Here is a 25,982-nt window from a genome sequence, read left to right as displayed (position 1 = left end):
ATGCTATTTTTTAGCACAGTCACTCAAATCTTTTCAACAAGATGACTTGGGGAAAGTTTTAACGGCCACACACTGACTCACACCGATCGGAACGAAACAAAGAGATGGAGAAGAACAAAAGATGTTCCAGTGTGGTATTATTTTGGTGGTGCTGGTGGTGGGGATCTCAGCTTGACTGAGAGTGTGGGCATTTTTTTTCTCACACCCCAGGCTCTGAAGTGACAGCTGAGACAAGACGGCGTGTCTCTCCTTCCCCCACTGTTAGCACTCACAGCCATGGTGGGCAAATGTCAGTCAAAGACGTCCGTCTTTTGTTTTGAGCTTTAACTGTATCCTCAAAATCTCTTTGGCATTGCCTCTTTTTGTTGCGCAGTATCATCTCTGTTCTTTGCTTTGTGTTGCTGTATATCTTAAAATTTAATTTTCAGTTACTCCTCCCTTTGTCTGTGATGTTTCTATTTTTATTTTTTTTTAGCTGTGACAAGCAGCTCCACAGCTCACTCAAATTTCCCCACCCTTTGGCGCCCACATGCTTTTTTCGCCCCAGGAGGCTGACATTTGGCATGGAGGTCAGGTCAAGTGTGTGGGTGCGAAGGTGTGTGTTTGTGTTCATGCCAATAGGCAAAAAAGGTCTTCGACTACGTAGACGCGAGCAAACATCGGTGAAAACAGTGAGGCGACACACACGAAACTGAACGTGATTGCCAGCTAAAACCACAGTATCACTATATATTTCACATGCTTGGCAGAGATGTTACCTTACCAAATGAAGGTCTCTCCATGAATCGAAGGCCCGGCCGATCCTAGCATTAACTTTTCCTGCTTCAGCCTCCCGACCGTGGTCAGAAGGAACAGGGGAGACACCGCAGTTTTGGTCTCCTGAGCCGGAATCTGTAACGTTACTCACTCTGGAGTTAACCCGTCACTTCACTCAGCAGCAGGGAAACAAGACATGCAAAACCACTGTTGGTCTTGAAGAGAGTACAGGCACTCGCGAGCGTGCATGACGTCACATCCGTTGGATTTTTCCGGAAAAAACGGCCCACATTCTTCCCAATAAAGCCGTCTACAGGCTGATAGAGGAAACCCAGAAAGTCGTGGAAGGTCTAATTTTTTAGGTTAGAGTACAACCTGTTCACACATTGGTAATAATAAACGATTAAAAACGTTTATATGTGTAAAAACATGCATACAGTCCCTTTAAAGTATCAACCGGAATAACCCATTACCTAGTAGTATTGAAACTTCTCCAGTCAAACAAATACCTGCATTTGATCTTTTTTTGTACTGGGATCTACATAAAAATAACTATTTGTATGGTTTTGCTGGCAGCCAATCACCGCAAGCGATCTAATGCGAATGTGCTTGGCCCACTATCGCAGCAGCTACAACCCAAGGCCTGCGGTCTTTGGTGTGGTGAAGTCGAGCCCTGTGTATTTGACGGAGTTGGCAGTACAGCGTGCCGAGATGCCGGCAAATTGTTCAAAACTATGGCGATACTGCCTGCCTGTGGTGTCGGATAGAAATAAATGTGGTGGTGGCACATGATGGGTATCAAATGAAGTACTCGGTATCACTTTAAAGGTAGTGGTATTGGTACCCAACCCTAGTGTGGATGCATGCGCGTACATGGTCGCAGCTATTGTGAATTCGCGCTTGTTGTTGTTTAATCCTGGACAGCGTCCACCAACAGGTACCGTAAGTGCTTTCACACACTATTTTTACAGCACCTTCCAGTTAGGGTGGCTGTAAATGGTTTCACAGTGAGGGGGCGGGGGGTTGTTAACCCCGTGCAGTTTGTTGACATGCTGCAGGTGGTGGCCTGTTGAATGTCCAGCTGAGCCAGGAATGTGGAGGCCCTTTGGGTGTAAGAATCAGCCGTGCAGACAGGAGAGGCTTCTCCTACAGAGCTATTAGTATATTAAAGGTATGATGACACATCTTCAGGTCATTGTTTGAAACATTACAGTATCGTAAAAGGCTTCAGAGCGTACCATGCAGCTCTGTCTTTAGGTCACATGCTGAGAGGGGTTTAGTTCAGTGACAGGCCGAGGATCAGCATAATGGCAGCAAGCTTAGCCACACCGTCCGAGGACCCCGGGGGTCTCCTACTGATTTACTGCTGTCCCTCTGACCGCCTGTGTCTATCTTTAGCTGCACAGACTTTTATGAGCTTGTTGAAGCGAAGGCGTGCTGTGACTCTGTTGTCAGAGCTCGCTCCAGACGCTCGGGCCAGCCTCCGCTGTGACTTCACATCACGTCCTTCCACAGGTTGTGCAAAGCTTGCTAGGAACCCTGCAGAGATAGGCATGCGCCGAGGAATTCAGGGGTCCCATAGCTGTGATTTTAGACTGCTGCGGCTCACGACTGCTACTGTTTGTGGTGGAACGTAACTTAGTATATTTACTCAAGTGCTCTACTTAAGTGCACATTTTAGGTACTTAACGATTTCCATTTAACACTTTTTACTTCTACTCCACTACAAATCAGAGGGGCATATTGTACTTTTTACTCCGCTGCATTTATTTAACAGCTATAGTTAATGTAACTTTACAGATTAAGAGTTTACATAAAAAGAATGTAATGTGATGAGCTTATAAAATCTGATTCATTATTATACATTAAATTGCCTGACTGTGTGTAAAATTAGAGCTGAAAGTATTAGTTAATCAACAGAAAATTAGCCAGCAGCAAACATTTTGATAACTGATTTATCCTTTTATTCACTTTTCATGCACAATGCTAACCAAGTCATGCTTCCAGTTCTCAAATTAAGGATTTCATTTCTTAAATTACAGTAAACTGAATAATTTTGTGGTTTGGACTTTTAGTTGGACAAAATCACGTTGGGCTCTGGGAAATTGTGATGGGCATCTCTCACTATTTATTGATGTTCTACAGACCAATCAATTAATCGAGAAAACAATCAATAGATTGATAAAAAGATATACTGTATATATATATATATATATATATATATATATACGCATAATAAACAAAGTTAAAGATGAATTTTGGGCTGATAATCGTGTAGTGAAAATCTGATATTGTGACAGCCCTTGTTGCAACCTTTATACAATAGTTAAAAAATGCTCTTCCTTAACCAACTACAACAGTAAATGCCGCTTACATGCATCAGTAAGAATAAACTAAACAAATAATATATAATAGTACAACACTCACATTAGGCATTGAGTACTTTATAATTTGAGGACATTTTTCTAATAATACAGACTTTTACTACTTATTTTTACAGTGTGGTATTGCTACGTTTACTTCAGGATCTGAATATTTCCTCCACCACTGTACCTACCTATCACTTTACCTTTTCCACTTGCTAATAAAACCACAATGCAGGGAGTTATTAACAGCTAATGATGCAATCCTCTTGTAATAAGAGGAGATGGCTGCTTTTAAAATCAGGTTAGGTCAGGGTTGGATTAATACATATTCCAAGGATACACTCTGACTGCTCAGAGAGCTTTGAAGTGAGCAGCGTGGAGCTATATAGGAGCAGAGGAAACCTTTTATCTCTCTGAAGAGGTATGATGCTCTCAGACGCTGCCATTGGTCAGAATCTCAACACGCCTCCTGTTCATTCATTCATTCATCCATCCATCCGTTCATTCATAATGCACACAGTCTAATGGAGGACAGTTTAACATAATGTGTGTTCAAGTGTGACTTACCCATCGTATTAAAAAATGTAAATGTTTAAAGCTGTTTTGAAAGCTTTGTTTGTAATATCCCTGTCTACATGGATATGGTGATATTATTATTAATCAGTGTAAAAATGGTTTGAGGCTTTGAACATTTAGTATCATTGCTGACCCATTTTAGCAGTCTTTTATAAACTGGGCTGTTTAACATGATGAAGCTCTCTTGAAGTATTTCGTCTGGTCGAAACCTCCAATGGAAAGACTTAGAAAACTCATTAATAAGCCTGCATTTCCTCAGATCTGTTCTTATTGTATTATGTATTGTGTGTGCTCATTATTCTTCCATATTCCTGCTGTCTGTATGTTTTTTATTTTTATTATTTTACTTCTAATTTTAAGGTCTGTGAAGCCCTGTGCAAGTTGTGGGAAGATTAATGAGATCAACCATAAACCTCCGCTTTTATAGAACATTTGTCTTGACCCCGCAGCGATTTTCTCTATTTACTGTCTTTTTTTTTTGCTAAAGGAATCTTATAAGTTACATCAAACTTCATCTAAGCTACATAAAACATCTTTTCATAGCAGGCATTCACATGAAGCTGAATAAAGGGCTAAGGTGACTTGTAAAAGCTTTACAAGGATCTCAGTTTTAAGAGGAACTTATAACCTAAAGAAAAATATATATATATTTTTTTTCATTTCTCAGTTCCTTTGGGCACTAACAACAAAAAATCTGACCACAATAAAGAGATTCTGCCAAACAGAAAATGTCAAATTACAGTGAAAGACGCTGGAGCTGACTTGTTTGCCTATAAACTTCAATCTAGATGCACATTTTGGACAGAAGTTGTACTGTCCCGAGTGACCACAGTGACTTTTGTCAATGTACACAACTGTTATTATGCTTAAATGTGGCTCTGTTGAATCATTATTACCAATATTAGAAGCATCACTCTGTATTTACCTGATTAGTGACTGTATCCCTCTTAAAAACATACTGATTTAACAACAAATATACTATATGACTATTTCTTTTCTTTTGTTTTAATTGTTAGCAACAGTACCTTTACCATTAATGGACATTTATATCAGTAGAACTTGTTTTTGAATAACTATTAAAGTCATCAGACTTTCGGGGGGCTTAAGTAAACTAAATACAAAAATATATAATTAGTTATGAAAACTTCCCCAACAGGCCACATGCTTCCTGGAACAAAGTTTTAAAAACTGCAGTGCTTTTTTGGCTTAACATCCTTCAACTGTGTGCTGGATCCAACAAGTTCTCATCACAACTCGTCACATACTGACACTTTGTCATGGCGTCCCTTTTCGGTTGCAGCAAACACTTGCTTGACGAGTCCTCGGTGTCACTCTTCGCACACACGTGCTTAATGTTGTGAATTAAACAAAAACACTTGCTTAGAATTAGGCAACAAAACCACCTAGTTAGGTTTAGGAAAAAACAACATGGGCTTAAAATGACTATGTTTTTACAGTGAAAATGTGACTTGACGTTGTGAATACAGGACAAGAACGATCAGCTGATTGTAAAGTGAAAGTGAAACCTAACGCAAGGGACACAAACAGCGGTCTCCTGGATAAAAGCCCTGTGTTAATGAGTGAAAGAGACACACAGGGCGGGCTGGAGGGGAGGAGGATGTGTCCGCATGTGGATGGAAAATATCCATATGTGACGAGTTGGGATGAGAATGTGTAGATAGATATCACAGCTCTACTCTCTTGCTGAGAAGACCATTAAAAGGTTAAGAAAACCTCCTAAATCTGAGAGCAGCAGAATCAACTCATCGTATGTGAAAGCTTTGTGCATCCAGATTTATCTCCTGACCCTTGCAGAAGGAAACCTGGCGTATAGCCTCCATATGGTATGGTTTACACCGGGGGAGGAACGTGCTCTCTCAGACTAGCTTCCATTAAACGCATTCCTTGTTAACAGCCTGATAATGATACGCTAGTAGATCCTAGCTCTCCAGTGATATGACTCATCACTCAGGTGTGTTTACAGCTTGTTACGCAATGAAAAAGAAGCTCCTCTGGAGACCGCGCTTTGTAACACATGTTTCGATGCTCCGAGGAACAGTCAAAGCAGCTCAACCTCTCGGGCGGTTATTCATCGCAAATGTGCCTCGGGTGACGACCTTTTCAAACGCTGGCTTTCGCTAACACAAACACGAAGGGAAGAGAGGCAGAGATGGAGAGAGTGAAGCAGCGTTTATGTGTGTCTGTGTGTGAGGCTGAGAGGCTTGAGGTGAGTTAAAGATGTCAACAGGGTCATTTAGTTTCACACAAAACCATCAATTACATCCCACCTCTACCGCTATGTTAGTTTGTTGCTTTAGTGCAGCGGCTGCACGGCCAGCTGGGGAGGAAAGGCGGCTATTTGTTGTCTCGCAGCCCGAGAAATGAGAGGAATTCTCCACAGCTTATGTAACATGTCTCTTTTCATTCAATACATCCAGGGCTTTGTCCATTACTCTAGATGGGTATCAATAGTGTGATGAGTGCAGGGATTTCAATCCGGATGCAAAATGAGATAAACAAGCTCTGATGCCCGAGATGACCCTGATTAAAATGAACAAATACCCATATTTACACCACAAATCAGACGCATGTTTGTCTGTAGAAAGGGTGATCACCTCATTACTTTATTTGCAGCTGAGGTCAACACAACCATCACAGTGCTTCAGTAGAGTTGAAATAAGCACAAGCAGGAAACCAAAAAAGTAATACTCAACTTTTCTGTGATGACAACATCACAGCCGTTTTGTCGCTGCTCCTTGACGGTAAAGTGTCAGACAGCTTGGGACAGGCGTGAAAAGAGACACCTCTGTTGCACCCGAGAACTGTAGGAGGAGCAAAAAAATAATCCTGTTTCAGCGAGCGAAAGCAAAGTGGCACAACCTCCGTTTTCTCCAGAAAAGATGAGCTGATTCAGGCTCGTTCAGGCTGAGGGATAAGAGCTGATGACGATATCCGTCTGTCTGTTCGTATGTCTTCTCCTGTTACCATGTGGCCACTCTGTTTATCTTCGAAGCAAACACTTTCAGAGCCATCACGACTAGAAAACAGCAGCGGACTCAGAGTGAGACAACAAAGCCAAAATTTTTTCTTTTTTTTCATTTGCTAATGCCACTTTATTTTACATCACCAGAACAAAGGGCGTAGAAATGAAATAGTTAGTGTGTTATAAATATATAATTATAATATAATTTCCCTAAATTATTATATTCAGTTGACATTTTGTCGACCAAAAATGCAACTCTCAGACGAAGTCTCTCTGTCACAAGGTTGAAGATCCCATCAGTGTAAGGTGGCCCTGAGCATGAAAAGTCATATGAATGACACGATAATTTGCAAGGCATTTAGCGTGCAACAAGAACGCTGTTCTTGCTTTTGGCGTTTCATTTGTAGCCATGTAGTCCGTAGGCCTACTGACTGCAGCGTAAATGCATCCACGTAAATATGCTACACTCAGAGCTAGTGACATAGAATAAAAAGTGAGAAAAAAAAGTTTGTTTTGTAAGTTACATTAGTGACGTGTTTTTTAGTGATGTTTGTGACATGTTTTCCGTACTGATGTTACGTTGTTTCCGTACGTATTTTACTTAGTTTACATACTTATTTTGCATTTCTGCAATGTAAACGCATCCGCGTAAATAAAATACGCTCAGAGCTAGTGACATAGAATAAAAGGTGAGAAAGACCGCTTAAGGTAGGTGGGAGGGAAGGTGGATGGGTCCAACAAACACAGGACTTTCAACCAGGAGACCGGTGTTTGAGACCAGTGTTTTGTTTGATAAGTTACGTTTGAGAAATTTTTTTAGCGACGTTTGTGATGTGTTTTCCTCACTAATGTTACGTTGTTTCCGTACATATTGTACTAAGTTTATGTACTTATTTTAAGCCCAACCATGACTTTTTTCCTGAACCTAACAAAGTGGTTTTGTTGCCTAAACCTAGCTGAGTGGTTTCGTTGCCTAAAGCTAACTGTGGATGTTACTGTTGTGGCATGGCGTGGCATACAAATGAGACGGAAAAAGCTCAAAATGCATCTTCATGACACGCGGAATGTCCTTGTAATGTCGTGGGATTTATACACCTTCCCGTGAAATCGGGTTGCCCTGAGAGCTCAACACGCGCAACTAAAGCAAACACATGCAAATAGACAAAACACAGCAAAATAAAGAGCACATGTTCTTCAATTTGACAACATATATACAGCATAACGAAATGTGCTGCAAATAAACAGACAGATAGATACCACATCTTCAAGCACATACAGAAACTGCAAAACTGGAGAAAAAAAAAGATACAGGCTAGCTCACATTAATAAACTGTGTGTGTAGTTTGGCTAACGCAAATATCTGCAATAAGATCTGAGTCATGCATTCAGAATGTTTATTAGGATGTGTATTTGTTAATGCTTCCTTTATTTGCAGTGTTTCTTTTTGCTGCACATGTTGTCAAATTGGTGATTGTGTTTCTCAACTTGCCCAGGTTTTATTTCTTTGCAGTGGTTTTTGCTTATTGTATTGTGAAATTGTGGATTGCTCGTGTTTGTGGCAGTGCTTTCAGCTCTCAAGGCCACCGTACACGTAACTGAGGGCTTTAACAATGTTAGTCACCCAGCACACCTGGAGGATGACGGGAATGCAGCATTCCAACCAGTGACCTCTGACCTCCTGTTCGCCTCACAGACACATTTCTTCTCTCTGTAACACCACAACCAGAGATTATTCTCACACTCGCTGTCATGTCATCTTTGGATCACTGTACCGATTTTTCTCATTAGAATTTCCTGTTCGAAAAGCATTTAGTGCTGAAACAATTAATTGCTGATTAATTGATCAGTAGACTGACAGAAAATGAACTGCAGATTTTGATGATTGATTGTTTCAGTCATTTATCAAGCTAAAAATGTCAAACATTCTCCGGTTCCAGCTTCTCAAATGTGAAGGTTTTGTTATTAGAAAATCGTAATGGCCATTTTTCATGATTTTCTCATATTTTATGAGTTTTACAGGGATTATATGAAAGATTCATTGATAGCTGTAAGTGCTAAGTCAAAGGCAATAGGGGCTAGCAATAGGCCTAAAATCTTTTTGAGTGGAAACACACACTTCTCTACTAATGTCAGCTCCACAGGTTTTTATGTAACGTTTTAGAAACGTATATCTCCTACCAACCTCTCTGAGTAACAAGTATCACTATTAAATGTGCCCCAGGCGCAATGTTTAACCATGACTAGCTCGAAATCCACAAAACCAGCCGGAAAATGAAGAAAATCTTAAACGATTGCATCAGAGTCTATGGAGCACAGCCGTTAGCTATCTGACCCTGGTCGGAGCTGGCCTATGCTACGCTATGATTGGCTGGTCTGCATCTTAGGGGCGGGACTTAGCGAAGGGTCAATTACACATTTGACAGATATGGAGCAACTAGCAATTAGCATTCACTCGTAGTCACTCGTAAGTCCAATATATTCTCTAAGCCGCTAACTTTGGGAACAGCGCTGACAGCAGTGAGAATGAATCAAAACAGTAACGTTGCGAGCCGTAAAACCAAAACAATGAGTTAAAAGACGCTAAAACGCTCCGTAGAGCTGATGGGAACTGTATACGGTTGGTGATTGTTTGTGGGTTTGTTCATTGTTAATATAAATATATTGAATATTGCCGCTTTAAAGATGATTAGTCTCCTCTTAAACACAAGTCCAGTTACCTTTGACCCAGAACGATAGATGAATTAATAGACCTAATGAATATAATCGTTGGTTGCAGCCTAGAAAACGGTGAAAGACACCACATCCTCACCTATCTGATTTTCATAGTACTACAACAGGAAGGCAGGAAGTGCAGTAAGTATCATCATTGTGTTTGCTAAGTCAATTTCCTGAGCTCTGGGTCCATCCGTCTCCAGCGTGAGCTGAGTGATCAATCTGCAGCTCTGGATATGATATCAGGTTACAATGTGAGACTAGATCGACATTGGGATGTGAAGACGCCGTGTGATATTGCTGCTAAAGTGCAGGATTCGCTGTAGTGTTTTCAGAAATAGATTGCCCCAGGGCTAAAGCGTCTCTCCCGTCCTCGTCCCAGGACGTCTCTCTCCGTCTTTCACCTTCTCCCATGGAGCTCACGTCCTCCCCTCCTGGGATGGCAGGCCCAGGCAGGCGGCCAGCTGGTGGTGTCTCACTGGGACGGCAACAGTCAGATGTAGTATCAAAGACGTCAGGGGCTTAAGGGGGAAGATTCTCCAGAGACACAGCAGCATACCTCTCCTACTGTTGCACTTACAGTAATCCCCTCTAAGGTTTCCATACTGGCATGATCATGTGTGTGTGTGTGTGTGTGTGTGTGTGTGTGCAGGGATTTTAGCTTTGTGAATGGTTACATAAATCTTCGCATGCAAGTGTGTGCGTGCGTGGGTGATAATGATGTGCAAGCATATGTCTGGGTATACCCAAGATACCTCTCTCTATTTCTTCTGTGTGTGTGTGTGAGTGAGTGAGTGTATTACAGGAAAACAGTGACTAATGTCTGCCCTCTTCTCTTCCGTAAGCTGATCTGTCCCTGAGGCGAACGAGAGGGCACCGTTTTCTCTCTGCCCGGAGATGCTTAAGAAACACAGGCAGATGAATCCTTCGTCACAATCGTGAACTCAATGACACCCGTGGACGGCCACTCTCGCACGCAGTCGTAGCATCTATCTCTGGGTGCCGTGAGGTCAACTTGACGTCCATTACCTAACCCACAACATCCAGGGGAGATGACCCATGTAGTACTCAGACAACACAAGCTGAAACTGGTAGTGCAGCATTACTCACTCTGTGTAAACATGGGAATAGTCGAGTGTGGAGGCGACGCAGTTTCAGGCCAACGATGCTGATATAGTCATGGGGATGATGTAATGAGTGTATATAGGTACAGGCGCTGATAGTGGGGTATTGATTGTGGTAATAACCAGCCCAGTCGTACAGCAGTTTGTGAAATAGTCATGAAATTGAATGTATTGATTTGTGTACATAGACACAAAGTTCAGATTTTTCCGTGATGGTCAGCACAAAATCAATTGGTATGTAATCGCACGTAATTGTGAACCGGAAAGTGTAAAGAGCGTCGAATGCCACATAGGGAGGAAGTCGGGTTTGATGGGGGGGTCAAAATACACAGGACTTTCGCCCAGGAGACTGGTGTTCCTGTCCCGTGTAAATCAGAAGTCAAAGTTCATTTATTTGTCTCGTGACTTCTGTACTTAAGTTACGGCACTTCCAGAGTTATTTTAACCCAAACCACGATCTTTTCCTAAACCTAACTAAGTAGTTTGTTGCCTAAGCCTAACCAAGGCGATCTTTTCCTAAACCTAACTAAGTAGTTTGTTGCCTAAGCCTAACCAAGGCGATCTTTTCCTAAACCTAACTAAGTAGTTTGTTGCCTAAGCCTAACCAAGGCGATCTTTTCCTAAACCTAACTAAGTAGTTTGTTGCCTAATGCTAACCAAGTCTACCTTTTCCTAAACCTAACTAAGTAGTTTGTTGCCTAATGCTAACCAAGTCTACCTTTTCCTAAACCTAACTAAGTAGTTTGTTGCCTAATGCTAACCAAGTCTACCTTTTCCTAAACCTTACTAAGTAGTTTGTTGCCTAACCCTAACCAAGAGTATCTTTTCCTAATCCTAACTAAATTGATCTATTCCTAAATTTAACTAAGTAGTTTGTTTAAAAATAAATCTGGAGCAGAAATTGACACGAGCGTCACGTGTTGCTTGACATTCGTGGGAAAACGCACAAAAAATATGTTGTTGAAAGTAGTGCTGAGCATCACGAAGAAAAAGGGAAATTCGTGTCTATGTACAAGAATCAAATAGATTAAATTTCGTGAGTATTTCACAAACTGCCATGAGACTGTGTTGCAATAACATAACATCAAAGATTGATGATATCTTGCATATATATATATATATATATATATGATATCTATGCATCTTTTTTGTCCAAATGCATGAATGCCCTCTTCTTGAGTAGTAGTGCTTTTTCAATGCATCCATATTTTCCGTGGATATGGATAGGGCCACAGAAGGTGACACTTAATTTACCACTGCCATAATGGGCGCAGTGTCTGCTGCATACATAATTAATCGATCCCTGTTTTTCCACATTGATAACAGCACGACCCGGGGTCCTCACCTTGTCTTTGAATGCTGATTACATTCACTTTGCCGCTGACAATTACATGTAACACACTCACAGAGAGAAACAGCAGTAAAGGAGCGGATCATATGTGTTTCATGATGACAACCACTGCAATCTACAGTTAATGCTAGTTATCACAAGTCTCATGTAGGAGATGAGGGTTTATAACCAGTTCATTCTCCTCCAAGATGCATTTGGAAGCTCTGCAGGTTTACAGGGGGAAAGAAAATGTAAAATAATGTGTAATAAAACTCTAAGAAAAAGACCCACGAAGCCACGCTTTCCAGCAACAAGCATTCATCTATAACCCATAAGGAAGTGGTTGGAATAATAAGAATGCGAGCAGTAGACAAGGGTGAGATATGTTGAACCACACCAGCAAAAGGGAAGATCTGTTCACTCTATTTTTAACTCAGAATCTTAATGAAACATCCCCCTAGCGCCCATGAGCTCCTTTTCCCCCCACCCTTCAATGAATTCATTGAGTTGAAACAGATTTAGGCAGCAACAAGAATGAAAAATGGTGCATAGAAATGACTGGCTGGGTTTGGAGATTAATATTACAGCGGGAGACGCGATGATCTATTGCTGAACTCTCTCTCAGTCCGTGCAGCATACTAAAGATGAAAGTGATGAGCGCTGTTGCCAAAGTATGCAATTACTGATTACCCTAATCATGAAGATAACAGGCTCCGGATCTGTTGTGTAATTAACTTCACTTTATGTTGGATGCATACAATAACAGACTCTTATTTATCATCTGCAACTTTGAATCATCTGTTTTGCTGTTCAAGTCTAGATTTCAAATTGCATTTTATAGACTTTTTTTTGTTTATCAAATGGGCCTGAATTTGATGTTTCATATCCATTACTTTTATTATTATTTTTATTAGTAGTAGTAGTAGGAGTAGTAGTAGTAGTATTAGTAGTTGTATTTTATTATTATTATTTATTTATTTTACGTTTTTTATCCATTGAGTTCAGATAAGATTGGATTGGATTAATGATGACAACCATTTAAAAATGAAATATCATGCTATCATATTAATAATACACATATGATAATATTGTGTTGGCTAAATAATCCAGCGCCTCTTAAATCATTTTATATATACAGTTATGGTTACAGACTCTCTCTACCTCCCTACGCTCATATTTTGAGTGTAATTAATTCGCCAAAAAAGAGACAGAACACACAATAAACAAAGTTAAACCTGCAGTAGGCAGAACGTTTTTGGCATCATTGGGCACAAATTCCATAATAACCTTTCAGCATATAGTTTACTGTTTAGCTGTAAAATGAGAAAGTTTGCTCCAGCTGGTGGGCGGTGCTTGGTATTTCCTTAACTGATCCCAACATGGCTGCCGGGACACAAACTTTCTCATTTTACAGCTAAACAGTACACTACAAGATGTTTCTGAAAACATTTTACGTGAGAAATAGGCATTACAGTAACAGATTATTGATTCATATTTGATCAGCGCTGCCTAGTTTGACCGGTTTGATCGGAGTTTGCGAGTGATTGACAGCTGCTCAGAGACGGCAAAGCTCCAGCTCGGCTCTGATTGGTTGTTTTCCTCCGGTCTGTGAAATCTTGCAGATGCCGTTAGGAGCACCGGAGGACACAGAGGCTCATGATTTTTTTCAGACTTTTTTTAAATCACATCATCATCTATCATATCATATCATATCATATATATATATATATATATATATCATATATCTCCAATTCTATCTACTGTTGCTTTTTTTTTTTTTTTTTATATTCTATATCACGATAATATTGTTATCGTGAGTTATTTTGGCCATGACAATCATGTAGCAAAAATCTAATATTGTGACAGCCCTAATTGGATCACATTGATATATAAAAGATGCAATCATCCTATAAACATATACAATAAATAAATCCCAACATCAATACTGTAGTGCAACCTCCAGCCTATATAAAGGCCATTTGTCTTATTACTCTCACTTCACTGATGTGTGTGCTTACACCATGTGCCATGTGACCATTGCAAACAGTCCAGTCCATGCACTGTCCTATGAAAAGGAGTGCGGGTACGGGACAATTGATTTTTTTTTTTGCAATAGGTCGAAGAGGTGATGTGGGTGTTTAACACTAGGCAAGAGATTGTGCAGATATAGATGGTAAACAAATATTTGACAGCAGCAGCAGCAGCAGCAGCAGCGCGTCTTCCTCTGTTGGCTCTGTGTTTGCAGTGTGTGTGAGAGAGAGAGAGAGAGAGAGGCGGTGAACTACAGGACAGGAGTTGTCTCGGCTCTTTTTTAGTGCCCAGTTTGCGTCCTCAGAGAGAAAAGGGCTGCTGTAATTGGTTTCTCAATGAAGGATCATCAGCAGCTCCCTGGAGGCTAGTAGGTGGACTGTAGCGTACAGCGTCTCTCTATCAGCACCGCTTTGCTCCCTTTTCTCCTATAATAAACAAGTGTGGACAGTGAAGGGGATTTCTCGAGAGCATCATCACCCTGCGCGTTATTTAGAGGGTGGGGGGTGGTGTTCTTGTCCGTGTTTCACAACCTGTACGAACTGGGAGTATTATCCTTTTCTTTTTCTGTGCGTAATAGTATCGTCGCGGTCAAAGTTTCCACCATGAGTGACCTGGAGGACGACTTTGCCAAGATCCTGCTGCTAAAGGAGGAGAGGATACGGGACTTGGAGAGGCGTCTGGCGGACCGGGAAGACGAGATTCAAGAGCTGAAGAGGAAATTGCACAAATGTCAGTCTGTTTTGCCCAGCAGCTCGCAACTTCTTGGACCGAGGACCCGGAGGGCGCCGGGCATATCCGCGGAGCCGCAGACGCACCAGGACCTGTCCAGGCAGGCGTTCAGGAAATATGCCAAGTCCGACTGGTAAGACTGTTTTTGAGCAGTTACTTTATAGCTCCATCACGCTCCATGTGCATCTTTCATGAGTGTTTATTTAGAATCAAAATGTTTGCATTGGATGAATCTGTTATTGGGAAGCACAACTCTCTCTCTCTCTCAACAGAAATAAATCTGTTGATGGTAACTTTACGCACTCAAAACACACACATGCCCAGGTTTCTAGGTAGTTTCCCATCTCCACAAAGCTTTTTCTTTCTTTTCTACCTTTTTCTTTTTTTTTTTTTTTTAATGAGAGATGGAGACCATGTGCATCTTTTCTGAGTGTTTATTTAGAATCACAAATGTTTGCTGATTGACTCAGGTGTTGCCCTGAATGTACTGTAGTTCCCACCCATCCACTGAGGATAAGATGAGATAGTGGTTTAACTTGCCTTGCTGATTGATGCAGTATATAGGTGATATATACTATAAATCTGTTATTAAGAAGCACAACTCTCTCTCTCTCTCAACAGAAATATGCTTGGAAATTGAATCTGTTGATGGTATAACTTTACGCACTCAAAACACACATGCACAGGTTGATGTTGGTAGTGCCCCATCTCCACAAAGCGTTTTCTTTCCGCATGTTTTCTACCTTTTCTTTTTTTTTTTTAAATGAGAGATGGAGACCATGAATGGACGAGCACTTTCATTCTTGGTTTGGCCGATGACGCAGCTCCAGAAAGAGCTCCTAATTGATCAGATCCATCACGGCCATCCCACGGGACTCAGACAGGAGGAAGTGCGATGCATTATTGGCTTTTAGTAGCTGGACGCTGAGGACCCGAAGTGCATGTCTGAGGATATTTAATACTCCATTAGAAAACGCTTTTTGTTTGACCATATGCTTCCTTCATCACCTTTAGGTGCTCGTTTTAGCTTCATGGCTGCACCATTTGTCCTGATTTTGAGGGTTTCAAGTCAAACCTGAACCTGAAAAGTAGCCTAATCAGTTAGTATCTCATACTTTTTCACTTTGTCTCAGTCTATTCTGTTTGATTTGGCTGTAATTACTCCCAGCAAAAACTTTTGACACCCCCTGTCCTCATCTTTTGTCCTCCATTTCTATTATAACACTCCCATCAGGATATAGGCTGCAGAAACCAATGTGCTGACTCAATTAATGCAATAGACCTCTTCATTGTGCCATTCTGTTGCTATAGGACAACAGCTTTGGTCCAAGTTTACTTCCTGTCAGCTATACTGCCTTAACAAACACTGCCACAGGAAATACAAAGGGGCCCACTGATAATCTTTATGATGTCAAGTTTGAAAAAAACAACAGGGTTAATTTTATTAGGATGGCTAGACAATATCCAGTCTTCATTTGCATTAATTAACTGCAGACAGTTACGGCAGGTCCTCATTTGCACTCATTGACTAAAACGAAAGTTCACAGAAAGAGTCCCGAGGCGAGAAAAATGAAATATAATGCTTTACAATGAAGTACGGAGGTCATGAATGACCCCGGTCTCATTGAGAAATAATGACTAACAAGCTACATTCAAGACAAAGTATACTAATCATCCATTCTCAACCTTTCTTTAGGACCAGGGTCCATTCTGAAAATGGTCAAATTATGCGTATACTCAGCTGATGAGGCACAATAAGTGCTTGAATGGGCCTTCAGTGGACAACTAGGCTAATTTCCCTGCATGGCCATACAATCTGTGCAGCAGTGAAACAGAAGTAAACCTGTTTGCATTTGTAAAAACAAAAAATAGCACCGGTGAGATGATGGGATTGCTCTCTGTGCCATGTGTCTGGAGGAGGGTGGGGGGGTCCACCTGGGTGCCGCACCCGCCGGGCCTCCGCAGGGTCAGAGACAGTGTGACCCCCATTAGAGTCAGGACGTGGCACCAGCCGGCGTCCCGCCCCGCTCATCGGATTACCGCAGCATGGAGCAACGGATCCTGTTTCTATTGATCTGCATAGGAAAAGGGCTGAGCTGGATGGTTAGAGAGGTGAAATTTAAAGCGCAGAGGTGCTTTGAAGGGCAGTGGGAGGGCCTTTTGATGATGGGTGGATGTCGGGATGCAACACTGGACTGGAGAGAGTCTCCAGGCACCTGCAGTTTCCTGATATGAAGGAAACCTTCGCTGCTGCTGCTCAGGCTTTGTGCCCTGCGCCCTTCCTTGAAAGAGATAACAGAAAATATGATGTTTTTTAATTGGCTCAGAGGAGAAAGGCTGCCTTGGCTTCATTAAAACTTTGCATTCAGAGATGAGCACAAGAAAACAAATGTTTTTTGGGGGGGAAATGTATAAAGCTGTTATTCTAACAACTTAAACAGACAATGTTTGCTGAACAGGTGTTCCTCACAGTTGTTTTATCTCATTTAAAGTCTCACAGAAAGCTTACATTTATACTGCAGACATGTGCAGGTCCTCATTTGCACTCATTAACTGATGCTCAGTGTGCATTCAAACAAACAACAAAAGTCCACAGAAAGAGGACAAATGAATAAAGATACTTGAGAATGAAGTACGGAGGTCATGAATGAGAAATAATGAAGCTACATTCAAGGCAAAGGAGGCTATACCAATCTTCTCAACCTTTCTTTAGGACCAGGGTTCATTCTGAAAACGGTCAAATTATGCGTATACTCAGCTGGCGAGGCACAATAAGTTGAATGGGCCTTCAGTGGACAACTAGGCTAATTGCACATGGCCATACAATCTATGCAGTGAAACGGAAGCAAACCTGTTTGTATTTTTTTTTTTTTTAAAAAGGCAAATTGTTATTTCTGTAATGTCTGAAAGCAGGTTGTTTGCTAAGCTGCTGATGTGCATTTGTTTTCACTCATTGCACACAGGACTAAAGCACATTTCTGTGTTTGCAGCGACAGAAGTAATTGTTCATTACGCACAGCACAAACCTATTTCAGTCATCCACAGTATTTACATACAACATTGTAGGATGATAAAGTGTTTGTCTGCAGAGAGCACATGAGGCATGATGCCACCACCTTACTGTTGTTTGCCTGAGTTAATGCTTTATCCCACCACTAGAGGGCAGCTGAGATCTATTATTAGATCTCTCTCCAAGGTTGTTTGCACGCTTTTTGTCAGGAAAAAGATGCTTTTTACCCCCACACCAAAAAACACTTATCCTTTACAACCAAAGAAATCTCCTTCACCTCGCTTTTTGTCTCCCCACCCTCTCAGCACACAATAATCGCAGTTGTAGCTCCCCATCCTATTATGATTGTCCTTTGCAGTTTATATCCTATCCTCTGAATGTGTCCAGAGCGCATGAGGCCAAATGCTGTTCGCTGAGCTTTTCAGATGACTCATTGGGATAATGTGGATAGACACCAGCAAGCAAGCAGCGCTCAGAGTCAACACAAGATTAAGTGAGGAGGAATGTGATGCGCAGAGTCGTGAGCATCTTTTGGCGTATTCATGTCTGCTGCTGCTGCTGATTGACAATCTGTAAAAATCATTCGCCTTTAGCACCATCACTTGCTCCTCTATGGAATCTGGCATAAAAAAATGAAGAATTGCTAGACATGGACATGGATTTGGGAAAGCTGGAATTCCCACTGTTACTAAAAATGCATCTCATCCTATGCGTAAAACCATCATTTTGGGTTCAAATACAGCATTGAAGCATTGCTGCACTTGTATAGTCCGACACAATACGCGCATGCAGCCTCCTGGGCGGCTGTGGCTCAGATGGTAGAGCAGGTTGTCCCCCAATCAGAAGGTCGGTGGTTCGATCCCCGGCTGCTCCGGGTCACATGTCGACGTGTCCTTGAGCAAGACACTTAATTTAACCCCAAATTGCTCCCGAAGGCATAGCCATTGGTGTGTGAATGAGTATTTAGATTAGATCTTGATGGGCAAAGTTGGCACCTTAGCAGCCTCTGCCATCAGTGTGTGTGAATGGTTGAATGCTGACATGTAGTGTAAAGGATATTATAATATATAAATGCAAGTCCAATTACCATTCCTTCCACCAGTAGATGAAAAAAACCCCGCGTTGTTTATTTTAACACCAAAGGGTCATTAAGTTTCCATCACCTTCAACTTCCATTAAGGCTCATCTATATTTGTGCGCTCAGCAGCAGCCTCAGGGTCTGATCTGCTGAGGTATGATGACATGCTTTCTCAGAGCAGTGGCTTTCTCACCGAGTCCATTATTCATGTGAGACTAGTGCGTCTCTCTCTCTCTCTCTCTCTCTCTCTCTCTCTCTCTCTCTCTCAATTCAATTCAATTCAATTCAATTTGCTTTATTGGCATGACTGTCAGGTGAACAATATTGCCAAAGCGTCAATTCAATAATAAATTAAAAAAAGAAAAAAAGAACAATATAAAAACAAAAACATCTATATATATATACACATATATACAATTCATTGAGCAAATTACAAAATATATATATATTTAAAAAAAACATGCATGTAAATTTAAGAAAACAATAAAGAAGTAATTCATGTTTGTTGTCAATAAAACAAACAAACAAATAAAAAACAATAACAATATTGCAATATCAAAGGATAAATGTTAAAAAACAAAAAACAAAACATGAAGTAGAGGAGTAAATAAAAGGCAGAGTGTGAGTTACATCCATTATGTGTTGTGGTTGTCTCTCAGGCTTTGACATGCACTGACATATCCTGCAGCTTCTATGGCGATGACACTATTTTCTCCAAGTAGATGTTCTCTCTCTCTCTCTCTCTCTCTCTGACTCTATGGCTCTCTCTCTCTCTCTCTCTCTGTCTCTCTGGAGTGGCAGACTGCACTGTGCCACAGATTCCTGTAGGCGCCCTCCTCTCCATGCGCTCTCTCCGGGTCGCAGCCTGACGCACACTCGGAGAACGGAGAGAGAGAGAGAGAGAGAGAGAGAGAGAGAGAGAGAGAGAGAGAGAGAGAGGGTAAACTTTGCGTGATAGTGGTTGAGACGCTTTACGTGCTCACCTTGGCGGCAACAGCCGAACATACCTTCGCTTAAATTCCCATCATCCTCTTGTTGTGACGGACGTCGGCGAGGATTCCCCCCTCAGGAGAGAGACAGAGGGTTGCATCCTCTCAAGCTGTTCATGCCGGATAAAGTTTACGAGCAGCGTGGTGGCAGAGGAGAGGGGATACAGACCAGACTGCATACCTTTCGATAAAACTTCTTTTTTTGGGGTTTGTTGGGGAATAGTCCCTCGGCAGTCAAACTGGAAATGGGCACCTTGCGCGACCTCCAGTACGCGCTCCAGGAGAAGATCGAGGAGCTGCGGCAGAGAGACGCGCTCATCGACGAGCTGGAGCTGGAGCTCGACCAGAAGGACGAGCTCATCCAGAAACTACAGACCGAGCTGGACAAATACCGATCCGTTATCAAACCGGCAACCCAGCAGGTCGTCAAGCAGAGCGAGCTGCACGAGCAGCAGCGCACGAAGAGGCAGGCGATTTCGGCCGAACCTACTGCCTTCGACATCCAGGATCTTAGCCATGTCACCCTACCTTTCTACCCAAAAAGCCCACAGTAGGTGTCCAAAATTACAAAAACGCATCACTTTTAATCATGATGGTTACTATTGCGCATTGGCTGCTGTTGCTCCATTGTGAGTTTATTCACCCTGTGTCACCTTTCTGATTCCTGTGCGTAATGTTAACGTGTGGCGCAGCAGGTATGGCACCTGTGGCACATATGGACGAGGTGGTGCTCTCTACAATACTACCACACACACACACACACACACACACACACACACACAGGAAATAAGGGAAATGGTGTAGTCAACTATGAAAATTAGGGGAAAACAAATGTCAGGAACCTGTCATTAGTGGCAGTTATCAATAGGATTATCAGCAGCTCAGTGATAAAAAGGCTGAATATCAATAAGCCGGATCACAGCTCCTAACATGAGAGAGAAATGAAATGTCATCCAGTGATGGGAATTATAGGTTTAGAGAGCTGGTGCATGGTGGCAGCTCTGTGTAATGTACCAGTGCCTATTTTATACAAGCTGTGATTCTGTGACAGGCAGTCTTAACAGGCTCTCTGTGCATGTTTACCTTATGATCTGTCAAGCACTACTCCCTCTCTGTCTCTCTCTCTCTATCTCTCTCTCCAGAACCAAACATCTGGTCCTCAAACTGAGACTGAAGCACAAAAATAGCCCTGTGTTGTGAGATAATCCAGCTGTCTGTAGGGCTTGAACTTGAAGGTTGCGTATTATGAATCAATAACCCCCCTGGTGGACAGGAAGAACATCTACTCCTCCTTCTGCAAAGCACATTTGGAAAAAATATGTGCATATTGAATAGAATCGATACATTTTCAAACCCAAATCCAGCTTTGAAAAGCACACCAGGGACGTCAGATCACTTAAATTGAGCAGATGGTGCGTTCAAATTCAAATTATTGCTATAATTATCTACTTTTAAATCTCTATCCCCATGTTGGCGTTTTGAGAATTTGCAGAGAGATCAGATGTGTCAGACATGAATGTCATTATTCTCTTGACACGCAAACAAACAAAGCTCAGAGGATTTCATCAAAGACGATTCAAAAAATGACGGGGATTATTTATCTGAGCGGGGAAAGGCCATTAGTCTTTGTTATACCTGTCAGCAGCTCAGAAAGCACACTTCTTTTTCTTGTGATTTTGGTTTCTTTGTCTTGCTGGACAGTGGCTTGGAATGGTAGATGAGGAAAACAAAATACAGTGACCATTTCATTATGATAGTAAGCTTTTACTGTATATGCCTATTTCCATTAAGTGATTTAACAAAGAGGCTTTTAGTGAGACCTTGATGGGAAGTTTCTTATTATCAGGCTTTTGCAACAAAACATCGACTTTGTCCTGCATTTTGACAATTTTCCGACAACCCATGAAGATTTTGACTGATGTTAATCCCCACTGGGAAACTGAAAGAAAATTTCATGATTGAACTGCAAATGAACTGCTTCTTTCCAAGAGGTTGTTTGATCTTCCATCAAAGACTCTCAACTACAGCTTACATGTTCTGCCGAGTGTTTGCCACACCTTTTCACCCGGAATGACATTTTGCTCGATATCTCTGTTCTCTTATTTGTACAGCTTTATTAGCGTTACTCGGTTTGTTTGGGGCGTCTGTGTTTGAACGATTTACAAAAGTTCTAGAGCGATTCATTTGAATTTTGTTTTTGTGAAACTCTTGTTGCTCGATTGAGAATAGATTTCTTTTTTCTTTTTAATAGAGTACGCAATTTCCCTCATGGGATAAAAACAGCTCCATTACGTTTTCGTTTTGTTTTGATTATTGAAGTAATGCCCTGTTGGGTTTGGCTAAATGTTTAGATTTTTCTCTCATTCTCACCCACTTTATCTTCTTTACAAGACCCACAGAGCGTTCCTCACACCATCCCTCTCCCTCTGTCTGGCTCTTATTTCTCTTAGCCTCTCCCACTTTTCTGCCACCCCTCTTCTTTTTTTCCTCCTAAAAGAGCATATTTTCTCCTTTTAAGGAAGGCTGAACTTGGTCAGCCTCAAAGTTCGCTAGTGGATGAAGGCAAATATATCATCCTCACAAAGGAGAGGAAGGCAGATGTTTTCATAGGGGTCTGGTTAGAGGACGTTGCTATCGGAGGCTCAAGTTGGGGGGGTTCAGATCGGGGTTGAGAAGGCCAGATGTCTCCTGGGAGTAGACACAAGAAAGCAGGTCAATGAGACACATTTCCAGAGGACTGCTGGAGGTCGACTTTGGAAAAGAATGGATTTCCAATTTGCTCCTATTCGTTGAGTTAATTATATGCAGAGTTCTGATAACATAAAATGCATAAGATTGAGCACATTGTAAAGCATCATTAACTCACAAAGCATCATCATCACAGTCCAGACAGGCACTTTACACCTTTATTAAGGTTTACTCCCTGAATCTAATGAGAGCAGCCGACAATAAGTCTAAATCATCGTCTCCTCCGTGCGCCGTCTGTGCTGTAAAAAGAAGGAGGTTTGAAGAACATAGATTGCGGGACATGAATTCCAAAATAGGTGCAACCCTTCAGTCTTCTCTACTCAATTCCCAGGAGTGTCTTGTTCTGACACAAAAGGGCGGAATAAAAAAAAAAAAAATCTAACAAGGAACCTTTGGATCATCCAGGTTGCTGTGCTCGTTTTTTCAAAGAAAATCCTGAGACTTTGGATCAGAGGTCTCCAACCTGTGAGCTACAAGTAGCACACTACCTGCCTATGAGTGGCTCACTAAAGGTTCAAAGAATATGTATTGATAACACTAAGTTCTAACTCACAAATTTACATAAGCATAGCCTGCCAATCAGGATGTACCTGAATACGTGTAAACCCCACAGTATATAAGGCTGCACACACCGCTGTCTGCCATCCTTTATCTCTTTAGTGAATGGCAATTTGCCTAACTGCTCATTTCTACGGATGGAGTCGCTTCGCTTCAAGAACCACGTCAGTGCCCGTCATATCCCGGCCTCATCAGTCACTCATTCAGGACGCCTGCTTCTAGTGCCTCTGCGCAGACCACACAGAGAGCGGTGTTCAGCTGCCAGCAGTGGTGGGATCACCCCAGTTGCTTGCTCCTTTATGGCAACCGCAGCTAGACTACCCTCAGACCAAATCCCTCCTTTGTCCCCAAGAGCTTAAGGGGTTCTTTCAGGTCGAGAGTTAAACAGCTGGATGCTTCCACCCTTCCACCCCATGTGGGAGATGGGGAAGCAAAGTTACATCTGCTTTGCTCAGTTCATGCGTTGGCATGTTATATTGAACGCACGGCCCCCTTCAGACGCACTGAACAGCTGTTCGTGTGCTTTGTGGGATGTTGTGGCTGGTAAAGTCCTATCCAAGAAACGGCAGGCGGGATGACTTTGTGAGTGCATCTCCCAACCCGCACACTATACATGGGGTGAGTGTGACATGGTTGACACCCTGTCTGTTCATACGATTCTATCTCTTGGACACGTGGGGCTTCCTTTTATTGTCTGTGCTCGCTGGAACGACACAGTACTGGTGAAAGGGGTTGGGTGTGTGTTAGGTGTGTTACACCTAACACACCTTAACTTCCATTGCCTCCGTCATTTCTGACGACGTCAAAAAACACGTCACAACTCGTGAACTCTGAGCTTTGAGAGACTTTCCACTTACGAGATTGTGAATACCACGAGAGGGGGGACGTTCATATGGACTCTTCTGGTGAACACGGTAAACACGACCCCATTAGAAGGCACCATTAGTCCCAATTGTATGCAACAGTACATACTTTGTAAGGGCAGCTGCAGTATGAAATAAAAGTAAAAAGTATGCCATGTGGAATGTACCCATTGAGTCCAGTAGAGGGCTCCGCCTGTGCTTATAGAGCTAGGGTTACAATATCGTAACCTTCGTCACTTTGTAAACCGTGTTTAAATTTCTAGCCAATCAAATCCACAGACATCCCGCCCCCTTCTGACACAACATGAGTATCTGCCAATCAGCTCTCAGTTAACCGCTGCTGTCAGTTTGGTTACATCAGTGACGCAGCAACATTCTAATACATCCATGGCAACGTTAGGCGGTATTAACAGGCTAGCAAGCCCACACCAGATTTGACAATGACCGCGGAATATAGCCAGGCTAATAATAGGCCCAAACATTATTTATACTATTTTCACGAAGAATGTAACAACGTTATATTTTCACGAATGTAAATAAGTCTCAGTCGGTAAAAGACGTAATGTCGAGCGTCACTTCACCGATTTCCCAGCAACTTTTCATGGGTCTTTCCGGCTGGTCGCTAGCAGTATATCGATGGCAGACGTTAGCAGTCTACGGACAGAGACGGTAAATGAGCTGGAAACAACGCTTAAGTAGACAAACAGTCTGTGTTCAACAAACTGATGAAGAAGACCAACGCAGCAACAGAGGCTTCGTTTAGTGACGCACATCCTAACGAAACACAAAAAGGACCATAAAATGAAGTCATGAATTATGTCTGATAATGGAGATGTAACGTTTACATTACAACTTGGTGCTATGAGGAGCTCTCGGCCACTTTGATGTTGTCAAATTAACGCTAACTCTCAGAGGAAAAAAAGGGTTGTAGACCCCTGCTTTGGATACTTGTTACCCCACTGTCTCTTTCATCTTTCTCATGCCTGTAAATTGTCAAACATGAGGAAGAGTTCCCTAGAGTAAAAAAAGACATGTCCACATATGACCTGGAAGTCTGGGATAATGATGCTGCCATAGGAAGACATTGTATGAAAATCTGACTTCTGTACAGTGGCATGAAACTACATGGTGAAAATTCAATATACTGTAACGTTACCAGGATTTCTGACCTGTCACTGAGAATAGTAGCCAATCAATCCAGTGTTTGCATTTATAATATATAATAATGTATAAATAATTTAAGAAACTAATGTGTTTTCCCAATAGATTATAGCTAATGTTGGTCTTTAGTAATTTAGCTCCTCACTTTCATCCACGAATATGACTGCTGTCAAAGTAAAAGCAGAGCTATTGGCCTTGAAGCCCTAACTGAAAATCCACCAGACTGTTAAATACAAAGCACACATTATGAGAACCTTGTTTTTTTATATCTTCATACGCTATTTTGAGAACCAAACCAAAACTAATCAGTCAGCTGATGGTGTAAAAATTATCATCTGTAGTTGCTCGCCAAGGTTGAAAATGTACGTGCCAGCTATGATAGCTGCTTTTCAGTGCATCTGTCACAGTTTTTCATCTGAAGGAGTGCAGATTTGATAATGTGTCTCAAGATTTGATGGAGACGTATTCCTTTGACCTTAAAAGTTCAATAAGCTCCTCAGGAGAATACTGACTATAAAACATTACCTCACATTACAGATGAATGTGCAGAGGGATTTTTAGTTGCTGTTTTAAAAGCACAGACACGTATAGTGTTCAGTACATGAATTTACAGATTTCCTCAATCACTTTGGCTCATTTTTTGAGACCTAACATTCTCTAAACTGTAAGTGCAATTGTCACAACTGTTTGATGGAACATCACAACTCTATTGCATGTCTGCAAAAGGTAGTAACTCACCCAAAACACTTCATTCATGCTTCTAAACCTAATTATTGTGTCAGTAAATTGGCCAACGCCACCAAAATGTTATTTTTTCACCATGTCAGTCAACCCTGGAAATGTTTCTTATATACAAATCTCTGTTTTGTTCTACTTTCGTTGACACTGACTGCTTACCCTTACCAGAATGTCAGTTTTGTCTACCTGAATGCTAATGTGTATCGCAATGAGCTGAAATTTCCATTTCA

At 41.7% G+C, this 25,982-nt stretch overlaps 1 protein-coding gene across 3 annotated transcripts in view; it reads left to right on the top strand.

Moving 5' to 3' along the window:
* Positions 1-14,024: 14,024 nt before the first annotated feature.
* The window catches only part of LOC141773915 (cGMP-dependent protein kinase 1), a 119,243-nt gene continuing 107,285 nt past the window's right edge, over positions 14,025-25,982 (top strand). The window contains exon 1 of one of the 3 annotated variants that reach the window (XM_074646084.1): positions 14,025-14,740. In XM_074646084.1, coding sequence (XP_074502185.1) covers positions 14,481-14,740 — 260 coding nt within the window. In that variant the 5' untranslated portion in view covers positions 14,025-14,480. Of the gene's footprint in view, positions 14,741-19,531; positions 20,235-24,304; positions 24,523-25,982 lie in introns of those variants that run through there. The other 2 variants (XM_074646082.1, XM_074646085.1) reach the window with 2 other exon arrangements.

Source organism: Sebastes fasciatus, chromosome 9, assembly GCF_043250625.1.
Source record: "Sebastes fasciatus isolate fSebFas1 chromosome 9, fSebFas1.pri, whole genome shotgun sequence".
In the NCBI taxonomy this organism is placed as follows: Eukaryota; Metazoa; Chordata; class Actinopteri; order Perciformes; family Sebastidae; genus Sebastes; species Sebastes fasciatus.
The sequence above is the reverse complement of the archived record's forward strand: the minus strand, read 5'-3'. Positions and strand labels throughout refer to the sequence as shown.